This window comes from Anopheles merus, chromosome 2L, assembly GCF_017562075.2.
Source record: "Anopheles merus strain MAF chromosome 2L, AmerM5.1, whole genome shotgun sequence".
Taxonomy (NCBI): domain Eukaryota; kingdom Metazoa; phylum Arthropoda; class Insecta; order Diptera; family Culicidae; genus Anopheles; species Anopheles merus.
Window position 1 is genome coordinate 19,355,347 of NC_054083.1, and position 23,637 is coordinate 19,378,983.

At 40.2% G+C, this 23,637-nt stretch overlaps 1 protein-coding gene across 4 annotated transcripts in view; it reads right to left on the reverse strand.

Annotated features, from left to right (window-relative positions):
- The window catches only part of LOC121593151, a 30,379-nt gene that overhangs the window by 4,611 nt on the left and 2,131 nt on the right, over positions 1 to 23,637 (reverse strand). For all 4 annotated transcript variants that reach the window (XM_041915270.1, XM_041915269.1, XM_041915268.1 and 1 more), the window contains 6 exons: positions 14,782 to 15,187; positions 14,534 to 14,671; positions 9,508 to 9,648; positions 7,658 to 7,808; positions 3,297 to 3,596; positions 1,762 to 2,175 (listed from right to left, as the gene is read on the reverse strand). In XM_041915270.1, the coding sequence (XP_041771204.1) occupies positions 1,762 to 2,175; positions 3,297 to 3,596; positions 7,658 to 7,808; positions 9,508 to 9,648; positions 14,534 to 14,671; positions 14,782 to 14,986 (1,349 nt within the window). In that variant the 5' untranslated portion in view covers positions 14,987 to 15,187. The remainder of the gene's footprint in view (positions 1 to 1,761; positions 2,176 to 3,296; positions 3,597 to 7,657; positions 7,809 to 9,507; positions 9,649 to 14,533; positions 14,672 to 14,781; positions 15,188 to 23,637) is intronic.

Genomic DNA, 23,637 nt, shown 5'->3' on the forward strand with positions numbered 1-23,637 from the left:
TTGGTGGACAATGTTGTTCAAAAACTAAAACAAAAATGTATAAAAGAACAACAACAGCACGTGTACAACAAAGGGCGAACCAAAGAGTAATAATAACTCGGTCATTAGCATCGTTGCGTGACGGAACGGAATTTAGCGTGTCCGTATGGTGGCAGTTGAAGTGGAAAAGCATCACCACACCACCACCGAACAACCGGACCCGGTGCTATACGACGCAATGGTAAACTGGACGTCACGCGTCAATCCTGTTGCGTCTTGGATTTGTTTGTTTGGTATTTTTTCTTCTTTGTTTTACATTGTTTGTGGTCGGTTCAGCGAGGGCAGTTTGCGATCCTTTCGTTACCATGGGCACGCCATGTTTATGCGCCGGCAGGAAGCAGTATAAATCTGAAAGTGATTTTTCTGCCACTCGGTATATAATTCGGGTCGTATTCGGACAGGAAAAAAAATTAGCCCTGGTGACTATGGTGGCTTTGGGCTCGTGGCCACAAAAAGAGCGAATGAAACGAAGCGGAAAGGAAAGAAACAATCATGCCCGGGTCAGTCAACTACAAAACTCGGCCCGTGGCTTTCTGTTTGTGTTTCGGCCGTGTGCTGAAGAATACGCAATTATACGCTACGCGAATAGGGCCAGCAACAACGAAAAGAGAAAGCCATCAAAATGCCTGCCAAAAATGGCCGCAAAGGGATGTTATGGGGTGAGGGATGGGGTAAACAAAATGTCAGGTTTGAAATCGATATGAAACAAAAACACCACCACCGACAACAGTTTCGAAGACATTGAACTTTCGTTTCGAGCGCTAGCCCGTGGGTGTAGAGCGGGTCTAGGGAGAGATGTTTTGGACAGAAAAGCAGGAAAATTGAAAACTCTTTGTTTTAGCTATAAAATGAAGCTAGCGCTGGAAGGAAGGTAGCTGGAAGGTTCTGTTGAGCTTATATTTGAATGTTTGCGTTGCTGCTCAACAGATGATGAGTGGTAGTTACTCTCTTCTTTTTTTTTTTAGATCCGTTGATACCGATGACCCGTGATTAGTGGCATGCATGTTTGATGATGGACGCTCTATTAACTCGGTACCAGTTTGGAGCGTATTTTGGGTGAGGCAAATGGCTTCTGAAACATTTTTTCAAATAAACTTTTTGATTACAGTTATTTGGAAATAAATTCAATTAAAGGCCTCCACGTTGGTAACTTTTCCAATTTGCCTTTTTAGGAGACTGATTCATGAGAGTGAAATAATTATAACAAGCCTGAATAATAGATAGTACTTTTATGCTTACAACGTTATTTTTTTCATTTTAATTACAGTATTTTTTCTTCAAAACGAATCAGTTGGCCAAGTTGAGTAAACTAAGCTAGTTATACTTTGAAACAATAATAAATTAGTTCACAAATTGATTCCTTATGCTAGTAAATCGTTATAAAATCGTTTCATACTTAGAGTACCTCTATAAACGTACATTTTCAGTTCATATTGGTGTATTACTTAAATGATTAGCGCCTTCCAGAAGCGCAGATTATATTTTCAAAATGTCGTAACAATACTATATTAGAAAAAAAATTTCAACTTATAGGAAAATGTAAGTCTATCCAGAATACACAAAACAACACTAACGGCATCTTCTAAACCTATTCGGTCCGTCACTATGTGCAAGTTATTAAAAATAAACTTCAACTACCAAAAAAGAAACAGGCAATATTGCGACGAATGAGGTTACGGCATGACAGACACGTGCTACAGCAAAATAAATAACGCCACCTACCGGCACTCCTTCTCGACCGACGGCGTCGATATGGGCCCGAACGCGGGCGTCGTGCCCTTTCTCGGGGGCGTCAGCCCGAGCAGCAGCGACCGGTCCGGGCTGTTGATTTCGATCGTGGATGCTGCCCCGCGCGAATCGACGCTTGGCGTTTTGGAGATGGTGGAGGCACGTCGGCTACCCCGGTTCAGCTTGGAGGAGACGGACGTATTGGAGATGGTGGAGGCACGTCGGCTGATGTGGCCGTGTTTGGGGCTGCCGAGCGATTCGTCTTTTTCAATTTTGGTCTGGCGCGACAGGACGTGCCGGCGGGCCGTATCCGAGCGTTTGTTGCGATCTCGCAGCTTGTGCACGGGTACGATCTCGCCCCCGTACCCGTACTGTACCGAACCGTGCGAGCCGGCTTGATTGAGTGTCCTTGCGTGGTGTCAGCGCCAACAATGTGGTGGAATTATAGAGTTGGGAGAAAATGAGAGGTTGGAATATGGTTGAGTTGATTGCATTTTTAATGACAAGTCAGCAGTTTTGAGTGGGGCTGTAATAAACTATGAGTAATTATAGAGTCTGATTGAATTTGGCAAACTGTGGCCGAGTGCCCATTCGGCAGGTTCGAGATGTAGTAGCGTTAATTTCGGTTGTTCTGTGTGTTTGATGAAACAATTCAACGATTCGTAACGCAATCAGTTCATATCGTTAAATATTGTCATTCAATTGCACATTTACAATCATTATCATATCGTTACTATCGTCGAACTAATTCTCCACCTTGGATGACGTTCAAGCCTATTTGGATTTTACTTTCCCTCAAACATTTGATAACTTGTAAAATATAAACGTAAAATAAACAAAACATATTAATTAATTATACCCCTTTCCATACTAAACACGCCCAATCTATGGAAATAGTTAAAAGAATATCATATAAAATGAATGATTTGATTTATTTTTCACTCAAAATCAAATTAATCCTCCAAGGAGTCATCCATAGAGTACGCTACACAAAATATGATAATATTGTACAATCTCCCTCCTAGTTAAGTAAAATGTTTTAACTGATTGAAAAAATAATTCGTCATGCATTTTATGACTGTTTAACAAAAAAAATGCTAATCAATAGGCTATTTGACAATTTTCCCAACTTAATTGTTTTTACGATTAAATACTCAAAACTTTTGCTAAAGAAAATGTATGGATGACTTCTATTTTTGTTATTTTTTAGTCAATAACAGGTATTTTATTGCTAATACAAATAATTATATTGTTTACCTGCTATTACATTATTATTCTTGAATAGTTTACTGTAGTTAAAAGGTGTTAACAAACGTTTTAGCTTTTGTCAAAACGTTGCAAAGATGTACTGGCTCATATTTATCGTGCCATTTCCTTCGTTCAGCTTCAGCTTCATAATTTATTCATCAAAAATTGTTGCGAAACGCTTCATAATACGGACAAAACGACCATCTCTCATCACCAAACTCTAAAACACCTCACATTTATCCAATCCCTCCGCCATTCGTCCGCCACCTGGCTGCACCTACCTGGCCAGCGGTTCCGGTTCGTCCACCGAGAGGGCGTGTCGGTGAAACTGAAGCATCCCTGGATGCAGCAACCCACTGCCAATGGGGTCCCGCGTCGACCGCTGTACCATACTGCTGACGCGCGATCCCCGATGATGCCGATGGTGGCCACCCGCCTCGGACCGGATGTTGGCGGGCGAGCCGGAGGCGAGCAGGGGAACGTTCAGCTTTTCGGCGTACAAATTGGGCACCGAACCGCTTCGTGACACACGCCGGCTTTGGCTTTCGCTCGGCCGCCGATGGGGTGACGTTTTCGGTGTCCTGAAAGAAAGCGGGTGCGTGTAAGCAAGATGGAGAAAAAGAAATGTTGATGAAATAAAGTGTGAGCCATAAGATAGCCATCCCTCCGTTGGGTGTTTGCTGGTGCCTGTAACGAGTGAAACGATTCATCATCACGGCTCAACGGATAGTGTACTGTATCCTTCCACCGGTTTATTTGGCCGCGTGTTGCGGTTGGTCCTTATCTGTCTAGTGCCACCGTGTGGCGATGGCGTCGATGGTTCCTGGCTGGAGTGTTTTATGATAAATTGTACAATCTTCCGAGCGTCGGCAAAAGTGACGGTAATACGAGTTAGAGTTGGCCATGAAACAGTAGCTGGTGGCTTAAGGGATGCTTATTTTGTTATTGCTAGCCACATTCTTAGTATTTTTATTATTATAATTAGCTGACATAATTCACCTTTATGGCTCAACAGTTCAAGTGAACATTCTTTCCCTTTTTGAGTATAGCTGTATTTTTACATTTGTAAGATTTAGTATATAATTTACAAATTGTACTGATAGCCCTATATTTTTCGTGAATAAATTGCTGAACATGATGCAGTATCAGTACAATAATCATAAATATTTGTGTGCAATTGATTGGTTGTTTATTCTTTAACTAAACTAGTGCGTTATTATGGAAACAAAAACACATTGCTTCAACATTGTAACATAGCATAAAACGTAGTTGTTGTAAATGATTTATATTTACAAAGAATCAAGCTGTCTGAAAACCCTTCCCTCGCTAGAGCATAATAAATGTTCCCAGCTCGGTCTCTCTTCATCAGTGCAATCAAATGCAAGTCCCTCAATTTGCTTGATCCACTTACCACGTTTGTGCTGTTTTAGTATGCAACAAGAAGGTCAAACAAACTCACACTCTTCAGCGTGCGGTGTATATGCTAAGGGCGTCCATTGTGCAGCTTAATCGTAGTCGAAAGAAAGCACCGATGCATGGGAAAGAGTACACTGTTGCGTTGATTGCGTCTAGAAATCCGGTGAAATGTGCTGGGACATTTCAGTGAAACCATCTGGTTGCTTGGACACATTGGGACTTGCTTGCATGGAGTAATGATTGCACGTCCACACAAAATGTCCCTCTTGCCAATGTTTCTACTGCCAATCCACACGGTGCAATGTAAGTCGGAGAAATTTAATTAACACCAAAAACGGAAACAATTGTCCTATCCCTCCCCAAGCATGCAGTTGCTTTTGAGCTACAAACCCGGTGCGGTACGGAATGGTTTAATTTCTAGCAACAATGTGTTTCTATTGTGTTCTTTTACACTCTATAAATTGCGTTAGAGGTAAATGATATTGTTGAAATTCTCACAGTGGACATTTTTAAGGTGAATGGGTAAATGAGTAAATGTTGAAAGTTATTAAATTAGGCGTTGGATTATTTTGTTCTGTTCAGTTTCTACATTATTATGATTTTATTTCAAACTTTATGAAATTATACTCGTTTGAAAACTCTTCAAATAAGAAAATCAATAACGACAAATTAACTAATTTTAATAGTGTAAATTACGATACTTGTGTTTGAACAAATCTTAATAATTCTTCAAACAAAGCAAACATTCGAGATTTCTAAATATTTACTGTTCATGACACTCATACCTTCGTCAACAGTCACACATAAAGGCTCCCAAAACGGTTTGCAAACTGTTACACAAACACTGTGCCAAAAAGCATATTATCAAGACATCAAGCAGCAAAGCATTCTCCCACGCTGCTAAACTGCTTCTGCTGAGCCCTCCTTTTGATTGGCTTTTCAGTAATCCGCTTGCACGAACAGGGACAGCAAAGTTGTCGTCGTGTCTACACGAACCGGGAAACATCTTGGCGAACCGTACCGTCCTACAAAGAAAAGTAGCCTCGCAAACTGAATTCATTGTCGCCAGCGCCCCATTGTCTCCGACGGCGAGGAAGCCAGCCGATGACAACCAACCCGGCAAACTGGCAACAGCCGAAGCAAAGCGTTAAGAAACGCAGCGAAATTACTACTACACAAAGTGTTGCCCGCTGAGCCAGGGCACAAATTACATGCCGTGGCATCAATTGGCGGTTGATGGCAGGCAAGCGGGACGTTCCGAGCGGTGCGCCGGGTTTAATAGACCCTGGACAGCTCGACGGTCCGACGGTTGGGTGTAGGATTTCACGGAATGGAAAAATGGAACACCGATGCTTCACTTCAGCTTCTCCATTAAGTGTGAAAACGGCGAAAGAGCTAAAGCGTTGCGGTGTACACCAAATGTGAAATGCTGTGATTTCTTGTAATTTGTACCAGCTGCTGTGACGACGATGGACGATATGAGCTTACATTCGTTGATGAGGTGACGTTAGACAAGGAAAACGAGGGAGCTGGTTGGTTGGTAAACATATAACAAATGATGTTCATGACTGCACGCTATACCTAGCACACATCCGTGTTAGTTCTCTCCGGGGAGCCAAGAAACTGGGACACTTAAATCGTTTCAGCTTAATGTCTGATGATAATGCAATTGATAAGACGAGGATGTTGATGGCGGTGTAGCGATAATGTACGATGACCTATAAAGTGGCCACATTGAGTGAGCTTCAGTTTCAGGTTTGTTTTATGGGGAAAACATTAAAACTATCAATTTGTATGTTTTTTTCACTTTACATATTGTGTTACAATAAAATGCTAAATTATATTTGATACCGTACAAAAAGGACCGCAAAAACATCTTTTGTTTTATTAGAATAACCACCTAAACATAACATCGTCCAGTTTACCGATAAAGCATCACTCGCTGACTATGCAGGCATTTGCGTGTGGGAAGTGGAAAAATACTCAACAAGATCCTACTACTTGCGCTTTACCTTCGCGCTCGTTTGCTGATGTTTGGTAGCAGATACTTGCACCAATCTATACGCTCGATGTGAAAGTAGTATCGATTTGCGTCCAAAAATAGGACCCACCATCCATCGCATCGGCCCTGAGCAAAGTTTATCTTATGGTTTGGGGAATGGTTTTTTTCTGTAAAAAATGTTTTGTTGCCGAAAGGTAATGCAATGGCTACAGATCAGACGTAACGGAGGTTGGAACAAACCGTTGAAAGGTTTCTTTTCTAAGAAGAGCAATCAATATATGGGAAAATATGTGCAGAGAAGATTCTTTTACTAATAGAGAATATGGTGGAAGCTATTCCGAGTTGTCGAGGGAATGGTCGTTCCGGATCTCAAATTTAAGTAGTATTGTCATCGTTTTTTGACGCGGAAGAGTTAGAAATACCTGCAGAACATTTGTATCTACCTATTATTAAGCTTTTCCCACCCGGTTTCATAAAAAAACATTAAAAAAACATATGTTTTGCAGCGTTTCCGAATTATACGGCAACATGCTTCAGTCAGTCACCACCTGATGAACCACCATTATACAATTATTAACAAAACTATATAGTTAACTTTTACTCAAAGAAAAACATCCATATCCTATCCAACCTTCTTTCAGTAAGCAACTGTTATTCTATCTTCGATGCAGATCACTTCACAGGATGCACCTATTATCCTATTTGCATCCTATACGACCATGCCTTAGGAAGATTGATCCCCGTGACATGGCATTATGGAAATGAGCTTGGATGATATTATGCGCATAAGTGTATACCACAGGCATGGGTTGACTTTTGATGAGCAGCTCTTGTAAGTGTGTCGGTATGCAAATTGTCAACCCAGAGAAGATTATCAGTATGCTTGGTAAGTAGCAGCAGTTTGGTGGCACGGAACTAACGCCAAATAGAGCAGTGGAATATGCTTTTTATGACGCATTCTAAAACTTAATATTTGGATAAAAAACTTAAACCACATACAAAAAGTTTTAAAAGTGGATAAAAACAACGATCTTGTAGTTTGTTAACAAATATCTCAAGCAGTCCCTGATCATTGCTCTTTTGCCTCTCGTTAATATAAATAACATTACACATTGGGTCTGACATAAAAAAATATATATGCACGCCGTAAAAGCATCCATCATATCCGCAAAGACTCTTATCAGCAGGAACAGTCTTGTCGTCTGTTTCAGCTTGACTACCTACCCTAAGGCTTTGGAGAAGTGTACAAGAGCGGCCGTGAGTGCTTTGCGGTCCGGGACCTGCTCCGTGGCGGGCGAAGTTCGAAAGACGCCCAAGTGCTGTTCCCAGCGGGCAGTCTGCGGTCCCATGATTGCTGTTGGGCCATTCGAGACACCTGAAATGGAAGTGAAGAAAGTGAAAGAAAAAAATACATGAACAAGAGCGGTTAGAGAGTTTGTTTTATGTATATTACTAGACTTTGAGCTGTAACTGTAGTTGAATTGAATTATGAAACTGTAACTGAACTGAACATCCTTGCTGAAGGATGTGCAATGTTAAACATTTAAAAAAGGAGCTGTCGTGTAGTGATTATCATTTGAAAAGAGGCAAAACGGAATGGGTGGAAAGAAGCAGAATAATGTGCTAAATATTACTTCCCCACTGATAGGGGAATGTGAAAGTTTCCTAACAAGTTGCGGTCTCAAGTCTTTATACGATTGCACGCTGCAAATCGGTGTCTAGAAGTCATGCTCTTGTAGAAGCCGAGTGCACTGCGGTTGGCAGAGAACTTGTATTGCTCAACTTTCTTCCCGTTAAGTATGATGCTGTTCACATACCGTACAAGCGACCATCGTGCGCTCGTGGGGGGAAGTAACGAGCAAAAGGGGAAGCCCGAGGATGTACCGTACTCGTAATCCAACGATGCAACCGACCGCCTGTATTTTGCATTATTCCTTCATTCTTGCGCAGGGCTTTCTACCACACGCCAACACGCCATAATGAGGATCTTTTTATCTCATTTCGACTGTGGTGGGAAGAAGTTTTAGCCACACAAAACTACACCGCAAACAAGAAAACTTTAATTGAGAAAAGATGACAAGACGCAGAGGGTGCGGGTTGATTTTAACTTCAAGTTTTTCTCGTGAAAGACGTTGAAGATGCGTTGTGGTAATGATTATTATAGCAGGAATGATAATTCAGATGAAAATTCAGTGCTACTTCAATATACGCCAATTGATACAAGCATTAATTTAAACCTAAAATATTCTTCGATAATTAAAGTAAAAACACTAGTTGGAATGCTGTAGCACACTTTAACTTGTAAATAAAAATACTTGTATGTAAGGAATATCAGATTCTACTATAAAAGGTACAAAGAAATTCGCTTTAAAAATATTGGTTTGAAGCAAGTTCCCAGAAGGATTCTTGTTTGTACCTACGCTGAAAATATCTCTACCATGATAGAAACAAGAGCATTCCAAACAAATATAAAGAGCTGCACGAATTGCACCCGCTGCCAACAATATGACAACAGCTCGTTCCTGGAATTCACTCGCGTCTATACAGCGTTACATTTTCCGGTATATGCTGCTTCTGTTGGCATAATGTTGGCAGGAAAGTGCTTGTCAGCTTCTGTTTGCTTTTTTACGAACCATTTCACCGGCAGTCATTGCAATCTACGGTTACGCATTTAGCTGCAGGCGTATCAATTCAATGGAATGTCTGAATTGGTAAAATTTGTTACAAGCAGATGTTGATTGGGTTCTTTTTTTTTGGTAATGCAGCTGATGTACTGAACATGCAGTGAAATATTGGTAAACGTTACCCTTCAATTCATAAACTGTTGGAAGAGATCCGTTTTTGGGTGCGATCAGAAAGCCTTTTCTATGATGGTAAGACACTCATATCTCACAAACGGTGAGTCACCTTTCAGGGACATTTGATTTGCTTCTTTTAACCCTTCTCAAGATGATGAGGATAATGGAGGCCCTCGTCATAATCTCACTCCCCACTTAAACCTAACCTAATGCCAGCTTTTGACGGCAATAGCAAATTGAGAAATGAATACACACCGTTGCTTAAATCGAGCTTACCTGTGGAACGTCGCGAGTTATTGTTGCGGCTGGGATTTCGGGCGGATCCCTGAGCGTTCAGCTTGAACCGGGCTGGGACCACCTTGGCCGCTGAGTCCCGGGCTTCGAATGTCATCACGCACGAAGCCACCACGATGAAACCTGGCAATGGGTGGAATAGTTTCATTAAAGATGGTAAAGGAAAATCGAGACATTACGAGAGTTTTTCAGACAAAACATCAAACATTGCAGACCTGTTTTCGACCATTTTCTTCATTTTTTTTGGAATGTTACTTCGCCTACGCGTTTGTAACCCTTTGCCATTAACATTTAAATTGTGTGTAAATGTCAGACACATCTTTTCCATTTGTCAGCCGGTATTTTCTTTGCTGCTTTCGTCAACCTGTCCCCCCGATCCGTTTCAATTTTCTTCCTCCTCCCGGAAAGGACTTGTTTTGCAAAAGGTTCGAGGTCATGGTTGTATTCTTTACGTATCCGGAAAAAAGGGCGAAGCAACACACTCGACTCTGTGGAAAGTTTGGGAGGGATTGACGCGAAGCAGAGCTGTTTTTTTTACAGCGACACAAGAACACGCCGAAATTTGATGCCATTGTACGTCTGTAGCTGTACAGGAATGGCGGAAAGAGTGGAAAAAAAGCTCCACGTGAAATGAAAACAAAATCGCCGAGATGTAAAAAGAACGCGCTATTAGCAAACGAAACCAGACGGGCGCGCTTTCCGAGCAAATGTTTTGCAGTATCTTTTGGGTTTGGCTGAGTTGTTTTCTGGGGTTTTCCGACGAACGGACCTTTTAGATAAGCACTGAGCACTTCAGTGTGCCCGTGAATGACATGAGGTGGTTCCAAGAAACGGTTTATGAAATAAAATGGTAGAAGTTTCCATTTAATGTCCCATGCGTATGCGTCGTCCTTTCATTATCTATGCGTTGAATGTGTTGGTTTTGCGTTTCATATAAATATCATTTGCCAGAAAATTAAACATGATCCTTCATTGCAGTCACGACGCACATGTATGTTCAATTGAGCGAAAACGTAATTTAGAAGCATGCTTTTACCTATAATTGGCTTCATCAGGCATGAGATCTTTAATTAGGTTATCTTTTAATCTTTGTTAATTTAAATCTTCACGGGTAAAAAATGGATACACGTATTCAAATCGTTTATTTTAATACTCATTCGTAAACGGGGTCTTGCGGCAAGCTTTGCATGTTTTATCACGTACCAGGCGCCTCCATTAATCTGTTTTCACACTTTTTGTTTTTGCTTTTAAGCTTAATGGTAGGGAAACAATAGCAAAGTAAGACATTGTTTTAATATTTACTTTTAATGCATACAAAATTTGAACGAATTTTATGAATGACAAAAAACTTTGTTTTGCATCATCCAAAACCTGATTTTGAGGCCCTTTCCGTTTTAAGTTCGTAGGATGATATTTCAGCAAGTCAGCTGTTTGCATTGTTTAGCAGTTTCCAAGCAGCTATCTAAGTGGGTATAATGTACAGGTGGGATTATCCCAAGGTGTATGAATTTAGAGAGCCGGTCTCGTAGTACAGTCGTCAACTTGTACGACTTAATAACATGCCCGTTATGGGTTCAAGCCCCAAATGGACAGTGCCGCCATACGTAGGACTGACTATCCTGCTATGGGGGGATCAATAAGTCACTGAAAGCCAAGCTCACAAGTAGTGGTACAGGCAGGCCTGGTCAAGGCCGGTCAGACAACGGTCGTTGAGCCTGAAAGAAGAAGAAGTATGAATTTAGAAGGCTGATTTTTATCGTTTCTGTTTCTGAATGAAAATTTTAAGAGTGTTTTGTGTATTCGTCAAGCCTCCAGAAAGCTTGTTTGAGCAAAAGTTTTCACCCGATCTGTCTAAAAATGATGTTCAAATTTGGTTATAAAAAAATACTATGAGACCACCTGGACTACATACACTTTGATTCTAGGTAGAACCATGATCTCTTTAATGCAACTTGGGATAAATGAAAACACCACCTTGATTTGTCGTGTTTACCGAGCAGGTACTCGAATCTAATTTTAGCTTTAAGACTAGAATAATTTTGACTGAAAATTGTAGGTTAGTTTTGTGTGTGGTTTTGTATGGACCCGGTTTACATGATTTCAGCCTCCAACTGTCAAACTCCATACAAAAAAACTGACTAGAATCGTGAAGGGCCCCTTTGTACTTGTTTTGCAGATGCTAAATTCCCATTTCGCTTGAATGATAACCGCAAAAACAACTAGCAAAACAACAGAACATCTGTGCGACAAAACCAAAACATCATAATTCTATAACAAGAGCGCACATCTAAAATCCATCATTTTCACACACCGATGAGTTTGTCCAAACAGGCAGCAAACCATACAATCCGTCGCCCGTTCCGCATTTGCATTACCATAGCAAGTTACCCTTTGTGGATTGACAGATACAGATGACAAGTGGAACCAATTTGCATACGCTTGTCATACGGCGAGAGCATTTTCTTCACTTTTTACGCTCGAACCAAATTCGAACTTTCACTAACAAACACACATTCCGGGTACGCTAAACAGTGTACGGTATCGCATTCCTTTCAATTCGTTTCTCAACTCCCAAAGATGGATACTTTCAATTCAAATATATTATTTTCCATTCAATACCGGAGCGTTGTGTGTGTGTGTGTTTTTTTCCTCCACAAACGAAACATGGTTGTGTTTTTTATCTCTTACTCTTTTTCGCTTCACATACCATTTTAGTGATGGCATTCGCCCCTGATGGTGAAAAGGATCGTCAAGTGGAATTTTCATCTCATCCTAAATGGTGTGAGAATGCCTGCTGGGTTCTCCCCGTACGGCTTTGCTTTGGGGATCGTTATCTTGTTTGGGGCCAAATCAGCATGGGGAGCCGGTTTGTGTGTGAAATATGTTTGCAGCCAGTCTGAAGTGGATCAGACGGAACGTTTGTCAGATAAAGCTTCTAACGATGATATGACGGAAATGGGAAATGAAAGGAATGGGCTTACAGGATTAGAGTATGAGTCGTTAATCGATGTTAATTATAAGTGAGTTTAAACTGATCCATGATTATTATTGGGTTTGAACTATGTGATTAAGCTTTCGTAAAAAAAATGTATATAGTAAGTTTGATTGGTGGTTTGGTGCAGACGCGGTTTGGATATTATAACGTATTTTAAGATCTACCAAGGTGAAAGGATAAAAACTACCTTTTCGTAATTGTAAAGCACAATACACATATCAGCTTGATATTTACGTAATCTCATTTCTAGGAAAGGACCTGTTATATGTGACCTATTTCCGATGATAGCAGACCATCCGATATAGGATGGACCATCCGGCTACCCTTTTATACTCAATCAATCTTTTATGAGGCAGTCTTTTAAGAAGATATGTTGCTTCATCGCTTTGTTTATTTTATAGTTTTCAAATACTCATACAACATACTTGTGAACAATTTCTATATCGGATTGATATACCAACTACCCATGCATTTAGAATAAAGAATGTTAAAATAAAATCAAAAGGATGTCTTGGATGGTCACTACAATTGAATAATGTGTTGCTTAGAAAACGTCTTTAGGGAGGCGTCCTTTCTGAAATGTCTTTAACTTTTTAAGGTTAGGGATAAACAGTTACATAAAATATCGTTATCGTTTCGTTTTACTATTTAGCTACTATGGTATGCAACAAAACCTAGTAGGGACTCGAGAGAATATTTTATCAGCAATTATTGTTTCAAAACTTCCTGTTCATCATTTAATCTCATCATTATTCATCATTCCAAAGGATTTAACGTTTTTTGTCTTGATTAAATTTCCACAAATATACAGAAGTATTCACAAACTTGACTACAAATAAGTTAGGTCGTTACGCCAAGAAAGCAGACAATATTGTAGTCATAATATGGACTCATAATTCATCAAAGCTTGCCCGAAATAATTTAAAAAACGTCGTAATTTGAAACGTTGTTCGGTGGCAATGATTTACTTCAAATGTGTTCACGAAATAATTTGCTTTGTTTAAGCGGTTTTTTTCTTACGAAGGGTTTTTTGTGCATACTATGAAGAACTCCATCATAAACAACAATCTTTAGATAAAGGTGACATATAATATATAACGTCGTAAAAATAAAAAAATGATTGTAAATTGTTGCAGTTTTTAAAGCATACAACTTTGTTCCGCATTGCGTAAAACGAATTTAATGCATGTCTGACACCCATTTTCCCCTAACATGGGTGCGAAGTAGCAAACGATGACTTGCTATATTTTTGGCTGTTCAAACTCAACGAACCACCATCAAGGAACCCAAAAACGTACGCTTCTCCTTTGATAGAATCATCAAAAGAGACCATGATCTCGCTCGCGTCTGGCTGTCCGCTGTGTACAAAGTATGGTTCGTTGGTTCTGTGCGAGTTGCAAAGTGTGTGATCCTTCTTCATGTAAACCCCATCAACGACGCTTCCTTTCGGCAGTGGCAGTAGCACCAACAACGGACACAGCAAACGGTATGTCTCCCATGTGCAGTCATCACTTCATTAAACATGAATATTTCTTTCCGCTGTTCGCGTTCACATCCATGCCGATCTTACGTTCAGGAATTATTAAGCTGGTGTTCGGTCGATTGTGGAGAGGGCTTTTCTCCAATTTTTTTCCTGCAAGACATTAATCATTGGGAAAATTGAGGGAAGAAAACGTCGTTCGGTGGCAATGATTTACTTCAAATGTGTTCACGGAAAACGAAATTACTTCTGAGTCGAATACAAATGAGAAATTGATGGTGAGAAAAGCACAAACAATTGCAATGCTTTTAGAGTAATGTAGGCAATTGAAAATATCAGTTTCATAACTTTTTTTTCCAGTAAAACATAATCCGTTTAGAATGAGTCATCAGAAACCCATTTTTGGTGTCTCGCTCATTACAGTTGGTGAATTCAACATCCATGCTAATGCAAAAAGGTTCATACAGTCACTACCGTTTGACATCATAATCCACAATGATGGCCGAAAACTGCCTCTTTCCAGCGTGACTTACCGCCAACGCCCATGATGATGGGACCGACGTAGGATAGATTGTTCAGGTGTAATCCTCGGTGCTCGTTTTTAACGCGTATCGACGACGTGTTGTTGCTTCGCACGTCCGACAGCGAAGGAAAGTTGTTTGCGTAGTATCCTGTGGAGAAAAGAGCGCGATGAAGCGAGACAGTACCAACCGAGATCAAGATGAGGGAGATATTCGAGAAAGAAAAGATGGTCTCGCACAAACGACCGTTGCAAACTTACCTACTGTGGCCATTGCACCGCCAACGAACATAAGCACCATCCCGAGGACGAGGGCGCGACAGGCATGCCACAGGCAGCGGGAAGTCATTTTCCCCCGCACCACCTGCACGTTCCAGGTCGCGCCGGATGCGGGATGGGCCCGCCGGAGCGGTCCGAGCGATGCTTTGCGGCGGCTCTGCCATTGCGAACCGCCACGAGCGTGCATAGCATAGCCAAGGCCAAGGTGGCGCCGGAGTTTCTGTCACGCTAATTCGTGTACCCACCCACCCCCTCTCTTAGCAGCACCACCGCCGCCGGAAACCCAACGTACACGGTCGGCACATTCGAGCGCGTACTGTCATTCACCCCGAACCGCACGGCGGGGAAGCGCCTAATCCAGCCGAGATGATTTATCACTTCTCCGATGCTGCGAACGAGAGGGGAAAGTATGAGTAGATCATTAGCTATTGCAATAGAACCCGACGCTTGCTGCTCCATGAAGCAGAATAATGATATTACTAATATGGGACGGTGAAATTTGCTGTGAAAAAGTTGTGCGTTGTGTGTAGACAGTTTAGAGGATGGGAAGAGTTTCAATGCAGAGTTTGAGGTGTCGCTAGAGGGCTGGGAACGTTATTAGAGCGAGATTACATTTGGTATGTGTATCATTTTCCTTTCACACAACCTGTTGAATACCTATGTATGTTGCACGACACGCTGGGCGTTGTATTTACACAAAATACAGGAAGCCGTTATTGAGCCAATTAAGCAGAAATAATAGCTGTAATTACAATACAAACTCAGTTCACAATAAACTGCTTGAATCTATTGTTTTCCTATTCAGTATTGCGTTCAATGCCGCCTAATATTGTAAAGGAAACCACCATTTTATGTCACTTTTGACAAACGCTTCTATTGTTCTCGCTTTTGATCAAGAAACAGGCTCAAAATGAATATTTTGTTTGGTTGTGGTTGTAAAAGTATAAAATGTATATTTGAACAGTTCATTTATAAATATTATTATTATTATTATTATTATTATTTATTTAATCTTCAACGGGCCGTATGGCCTAATTAAGATGTAACAGTTCAATTGAAAAAAAAATAATTAGCAAAAATAAGATTTGCATCGCAATTCACTGCGGCCACGGCAAAAGCCGGAGACGTTCCTTGAAGCACTGAGTTGAGATGTCGAAGTCGAAGCAATCCGAGACAGTGTTGAAGACAGCCGACATGCGGAACATAGGGTCAGACCGACCAGCACTGGAACGGGGTTGAGCGAGCCGTAGAGTTTCTCTAGACCTAAGTGTTCGGGATGGTGCATAGATATCGACTCGATGCAACAAAGGCGATGAGTCGATAGAGCCATTTAGCAATCCAGCGATGAAAGAGCACTGTGCATTGCGTCTTCTAACCGAAAGAGGTTCAAGGCCTAGAAGACGGCACCGCGCAGCATACGGAGGAAGATTATTGCGATCCTGCCAGGGAAGTAGGCGTAGGGCATATCTCGTGAGCTTACGTTGAATCGCCTCAAGTCGAGCAATTGAAGAAGCGGTAGTTGGGCTCCAGACTACGTACGAATATTCCAGAACTGAACGAACGATGCAGTTGTACACAGCTTTGATGCACATGGGGTTGCGGAATTCATTAGTTGTCCGGATAACCATGCCAAGTAATTGATTTCCTCTGGCTACAACGTCATCGATATGCTGTTTAAAGTTCAAACTAGAGTCAAGCAGAACGCCCAGGTCTTTGGCATGATTCTGTCGATTAACTGCAGTGCCGTCCATGAAGTAGGTCCCAGTCACTGGGCTCCTGCATCGACTAAAAGACACACAGTAGCATTTCTCGATGCAGATAGTCAGTCCATTACGCTTGCACCACGAACAGAAAATTTCGATGCAGTCTTGCAGGAATGTACAATCACCTGTGTTGTTAATAGGCGCAAAAATTTTTGCGTCATCGGCAAACAGACTGATACTGTCGGGAGGTAAAGCGAGGGTAACATCGTTGATAAACAATATGAAGAGAAGCGGGCCAATATTGCTTCCTTGTGGCACACCCGAGCTGCTGACTATTTCTTTGGACATGTGGTTATCAATTTTCACGATGTATGTGCGATTAATTAGGTAAGACTTAAGCCACTGTACGAGCGAGCTGGGAACTCCTAGCTTGTCGAGTTTAGCGAGATATTGGAGGAGCTTCATAAATTGTTTTGATTGAAACTGTGATGGATGGATTAAAAACAATTTTAGTAAAAGTTTCTGAACCCATACTTCTGCAATCCTTCAATCGACACGTTTTCCATTGACATATGACTTGAACCATAGCCCTGTGGATTATTGGGGACGAAGCATCGTCCGAGAGGTAATCAATAACTGCTCGTTCTTGTAGAAACCAATACATCTCTTCCGAGCATTTCCAAGTTAACAAATTTAGACTTACATTAACTGGAAAGTTAAATAAAATATTAAAGTAGGTAAAGTAGGAATAATTTCTCTCATTTGGGCACATATTGTTTCTTTGCATCTTTAAATACAATATAATCGTATGGCATGAAGCCTCCATAATTCTTCTTCTATTTGGCGTAACGTCCTACGTGGGCATGCCGGCCTATACAGGCTTTCGAGACTTAATTCATTACCATGTAGCCGGATAGTCGATCCTTGCTACGGGGGGCGGTCCATTTTGGGCTTGAACCCATGACGGGCATGTTATTGAGTCGTTCTAGTTGACGACTGTTCCACGGGCCTTCATAATTAAACAATGATTTTGATAGTCAATTTTAAACCCAAGAGACTCATTAAAGCGAAAAATAAAAATGAAGAAGAGTTGCAACAAAGGTCACAAAATTGTTGCCATAGAAAATTTACTTGTATGATTAAAATGCGTATTTTTACGACAGTGATAATTTAGAATTGAATTAGGGAAATTCATTCATTAAAAAACCAAATATTGACCATCACAATGATAATGATTGTTGGATAAAACTTTAGAATCGCCTTCGGTGGATTTAGGATGCTATATATTATTACTTTTTTATCGGTTTTTATCGGTTTATAAAATTGTTATAAACGATCATTTTTCGTTCTTGTTGGCGCGAGGAGCATACGAATATTTTGATTACACGAGGAGTTTAACAGTAAAACCAAATTAGCCAGATTAATAAAGGTTGCAATAAACTTTTCCCATCTAACACCTATATCTATTGTTCTCGTATTACCATTTTACGGTGGTAAACGTTGGTAAACGCAAACAATAAACAACCATGAGTGTCTGTGGGTTTTACACACACCAAAAATATATAATTAGCCATACCAACAATGTCATTCAATATAAAAAAGCAAACAACTGTGCGGCTATAAAATGAAAACCATCGAATTCACCACCAACCATCGGCATTGGCTTTTGTGCGCCAATCCAAAATCTCATGCCTCTCATGAATATTCTACCCGTGCGGAAAATGGGAAAAGTTTATCACTTTGACCGCCATTGGAGCAAAAATTCAAACCACAAACAAGCAAATCACACGTTACAGCGCTCGATCTCGATCCTTGCTTTCGTTTCTTTCGAGCACGAGTGCCAACGATGGCACCAGGCTTTCCGCACCAATCGACGATGGTCACACAGTCTGGTCAGTCTGGCGATGCCACATCAATTGAAAATCTTCCATAAAATTCCGTACCGCTCATAACCGTCCCGAGTCTGTGAAGGTCGCTTTTGGGATTTCTATCCCGCAGCGATGAAATGTAGATGTTTACAATCATTATGCTGATATCGTACGGCCGAGATTTCTTAAGCAGAAGAAAGCTTATCCCTATTGAGCAGTGAAAATCACGCTTCATCATCGCTAGAATTTGGTTTTTGTCGGAGAAATGTTTGAATTTTATTTTACTTCTATCTGGAAATCTATGTGCTATTGTGTGCTTTTTTTGAAGTTAAATTTGAAGTTTAGTGTCTAGTCTATCCATTTAACTCAATTGTAGCCAAAAAAATGTTGGTAATTTATGGTTGAAATTTTGAAGTAATTTGATTTCTTCAATACATTTTGCACACGCCAATTTTTACTTCGCTCAAGTTTAAACCACTTTTTGTAAAATTAATGGAAACATAAGTAATGGAAACATAACAGAATAACATTCACAGCACCATGAGGAAACATTGTGCTCTCAGACAAAGGGAATGGATGAAAAATGTGTTTTCCATTTCCGAGCGTCTGTGGCAAATGCCATTTTCCATTTGCATTCGTTCTGGTGACATTTGGTACGGTTTGAAGAAAATTTGAATGTTAATACAACGCCTTGATTGGTATGGGACCAACAGAAGGGAAATAAGTTCTTTGTTGTATTTCACTTGCTCCCAACAAATATGGTGGGGGTAATGGATTTTTTGTTTATTTCAAATCGAATTTCTTTTCAAATGAACGTATTTTTATTTATTATTTTGAAGTACTACGAGATCATTCATTTATTTTTAATGTGGTCTTTAATTGGGTTTTCTTTTGTTGATAATAATATTTCAAATCCATAATCTATTGACACACGCTGTCAGCAATTCGGCGTATTTTTTACATCGACGAATGTATAAAATCAGAACAAAAATGTACGACGAATATTTGCAATCCCTCCTAAAGCTGATCCACATATTCAACGCACGTAAACGACCGCATGTGACAGAAAATAGCTCCACCCACTCAGCATGAAGAAGCTCTTAAAAGGCCAAAGGGCAATCGCCTCAATATACTCTTAAAAGTCAATGATTTGATGTTGATTTTGTACGTAAACCGAATACGAAAACCACAATGACCTACTTGGAAGACTCCCGTCGGTGAAGAACAGGCAGTCATAAGTGGTCGAGTCAAAGAATGTAAACCACTGGGCGCTTAAAAGATGGTATTGGATGTGGTATGATTCTTTTTCAATTTAAAATAGTCCGCCTTTTGACTGCTCCTACAATCAAGAGGATGAAATTCCAGCGCCCGACAATAATTTGGTCAAATCACTGCATGGCGGTTGGAAGACTAGGTCGAATTAATTAAACTATAACAGTTTTTTAAAGTTGCACGATGGTTTGGTTGGGTATGGGCCGTACACAGCTTAGATGGGAGGGCGTATGAAAAATTAATTGCTAGTAACTGTGGCCCGTGCACCGTTAGGACCGACTCACACGCCGGGAAAATCTCACTGTGTAAAGTTTTACGGCGAGGATTAGATGGTGCAGTCGAAGGTGAAAATTAGCCGCCCGACCGTACGCTAATGGAGCAATAGAGATAATGGGGCGATAATGAGTACACTGGTAGAGAGGAAAAGCAAACACAATGGAAGCAATGGAGTATGGTGCAAAAGGGGGAGCGGGGGTGCTTAGAGACATTGCTTTCAATTTTACGCTATCCAGCATCCTGAATGAGATGGGTTTTGTTGAAACGCATTTACGCCTCATGTTGGGTGTGAACAAGTAGTAGCTATCACGGTGTAGATGAATTTAAAATGCGAGGCGTACTGAATGATGAGAACGAAGAAGCAATTGAAATTTAATAATTAAAAACAGTAGATTTGTGGCTAATTGAAAATCTTTTTCTATATCCGCTCGACAAACATCCAAATACAACAATTGGACAAACTGAGAAAGGAGCGCTAGCAAAGATTGGTTTCAAAATTTGCATTTATTTGAGGTTTTGCGGTTTGATTACGTGCGTGCGTATAGATTCGTGCTTTAAGTTTTAGAACATGGAATGAAGAACCAATGCCTAGACTAATTAATGTTTCAGAGTTAAAATATTCTGTTGTATGCTGATTTCGTCGTGATGGAATGGAATTATGGAAAATGGAGCAGTAATTGGATTGTTGGACTAACCGATGAGCTTCAAGTTCAATACAGCACAGACAGTTAAAGCTTATTACAAGTCGGCTATTACTTCAAATAAAAATATATAAAAGATTAATATCATAAATATTCACATGTTGTTGTACAAAATCTTTTTTGTACAATTTGAAGAAATTGTACAATTTGTACATAAAGATTGGAGATTTTAAGTTCGAATTGATAACTAACTGTTAACATAATTTTACGATGAATAAAACTATACAAATACTACAAACATTTGTTGTGAGTCAATAACGAAATTTCCGAAAGATATCTGGAAATGCAGCCGTTACTCGGTATTGCAGTGCTTTAATCCAAGACTGTGCCACATCAAGCATGCTGTCTTGATGTACAAATTTGTGCACGATTAAGTGTACTGCAGGTCTGGATTTAAGTTCCACAATAGCTAGAATCGTCTACGTTTTCAAAAACTATACCCAGTGACGGATTTAGGGTGTCGGGGCCCTAAGCGATAAAAGGAGTTGAGGGTCCCTGTTGGTGGTCGGGTCTATGCTTTTGCGCATGTTTCGTGAAATGTATTCTCTTCATATCTTTTGTTTTGCTGTTTAGGAAAGCCCTTAATTTTTTTCCAAAAGTATGTTATCAAATTAAAACAGTTTTTACACTTCAAATCTACAAAATTGAATCTTTTTTAGCGGTGTCTGTTACCATTATTTTGGGGACAAATACATCACCATAGCCTCACCAAGCGCCGTATGTCAAAATCATCTGCCTATTTTGTCCCATACGTAACTGCCCATTTTGCCCTACGTGAAACATTTTTGTATTTTTTGTTATATTAGTAAAGATAAGCATCCAATCGCCTTGCTTTCTTCAGAAAAAATGTATAGAAATATCATATCTTTACAAATATATCATGGAAAACATCCACGCATCCATGGTTTAAGCTTGTTTTCGAAGTGGCAAAAGTTACATCAATATGCTACTATATCTTATTTTGCATTTTTCTATGTTATTTGTTATGTAAGGGTTATGAAACTGACATGATATTCATAGAATACTCTAATGAATACATTTTGAGCATTGGAAAGTATCTTTGTAGTGAAATAATGCTTAAATAGAAGGTGCCCATTTTGCCCCACATGCCCATTTTGCCCCGCTTTCCCATATTGGTAATTGAATTTATTTATTTAGCTATTCAACACCTAGCCCCTAACTTATTCCCCTAACATCTGCCTTTATCCGGTGTCGCCAAAATAGAAAATTTATAAAATATTCTCTTTAAATGCGTTGGTCGTTAAATTAAAATTAAAGTGATTAGACCATGTATTGAATAGCTTTGTCATAGCTAGTAATAGCTCACTGTATCCATGTAAGGTACGCCTGCTCTCACCAACAAGCAAGTTACGAGAGCGAAGAGGTCTCGAAGGCACGTAGATGTTGCTCTTCTCTAATAGACAACGTCTAATTCGTTTTTTTAAATATATTAGCAACAAATACACATTGGATTACCTTAAAACGGTGCTGGAGCGTCTGCAGGCCAAGCAGAAGGTAACGTGAGCGATAACTTAGCATGGTCGAGAGTCCTCTGAATTGGTCGCATTTTAAAGCAAGTCTTGTAAACTTTGTCGAATTGTCGAAAGATAAAACCTAGCATCTTGTATGCCTTGTTAACAGTGTTGTCAATATGTAAACGGAAATTTAAACTAGAGTCCAGTGTAACGCCTAGATCACAAACTTCTTGATGACGATCTAACACAATGGCTAACAACGTATTACGAATTATACTTTATCGTTTTTTCAAGTCTATGAGACGATATAATATAAAAACAAGGGCTAGCTCGATATCATTTTAGACACCAAGTATCAAACACCAAGTATGAGTCTCTTCGTGTCCCCTATTGTCCCCTATTGAGCACAGAAGTTCTCGATGAGACTACTGTACACATTGTTGTATATGCTGGATTTACCATCCCCGGGGCCCTTAAATTGACAGCCCCCCCTGCGGCCGCTCAGTCCGCGTACTGTGAAATCCGCCACTGACTATACCATAGAAATAGGATTTATACACGATAAATCTGATTCGTATTTATCAATGTTGGGATAAATCTCTAACTCACGTTTTCGATTCAAATGAAAATGTTTAGATATTTTTTGTAATACATCAAAAGACATTGCTATCCAAAAAAAAATTTACGTAATGGTGGAATTAAAATTAATAACAAATTTCGAAATCACATTCCATCCATAGAATTTTTAAACTCACACTTACTGTTACACTTCCGCAATGTGTATAAATCGGGATCATCTATTTGCCAATTATGACACAAAATGCACAAATCACACTATATTTTCACAAAAAATATTAAGTGGTTGAGTTACATTCTTTGCATTATTAAAATCCAATGGAAATTCTATTCTCTTTAAAATTTATTATATATCTTTGATGCCCAACTTTAACACGACGAGCTACGCTTAGCGAATAGATATGAATATTCTCCCGTCACATTAACGCATTGCACATCACTACTACACCTACGGCAGATTGTAGCACAAATAAAATGTAATTTAATACGATAAAAATGGAAATAAATTGCCCTCGCTAGCAGGGAGTGTGTATTTTCGCAGCGTTTAAAGCATCCCTGTGTCTGCTCGTACGGCAGGCGTCGTTTAGCGTTTGCTTGGCCACGCCGTACTGAAAATCAAATGTTAGCGCTCTCTATCTTTCGATCTCAACGAAGTGGAGGGGGAAGGTTGAGAGAGAGAGATAAAGGTTACCGCACAATCACAGAAAAGGTCATCTCTTGAAGATAAAATGGCGGGACGTTGGAGCCCGTGGCTGCCGGGCTCGATGACAATCTCCCCGGGGGTATGGATGGTTTATGCACGACGATTGTCGTAAAGCATTTGAAAACCACGGGTTAGAGATCGTTCAATTAGTCGGATGTCTCGTAGATGTCGTATCGAACGATTCAGCGTTTCACTTTCACTCTTTCTTCATCCCTCCCCTCCCGAGGGCAAGGAGCATTGATTCGATCAGTTTATCTTTCCTTA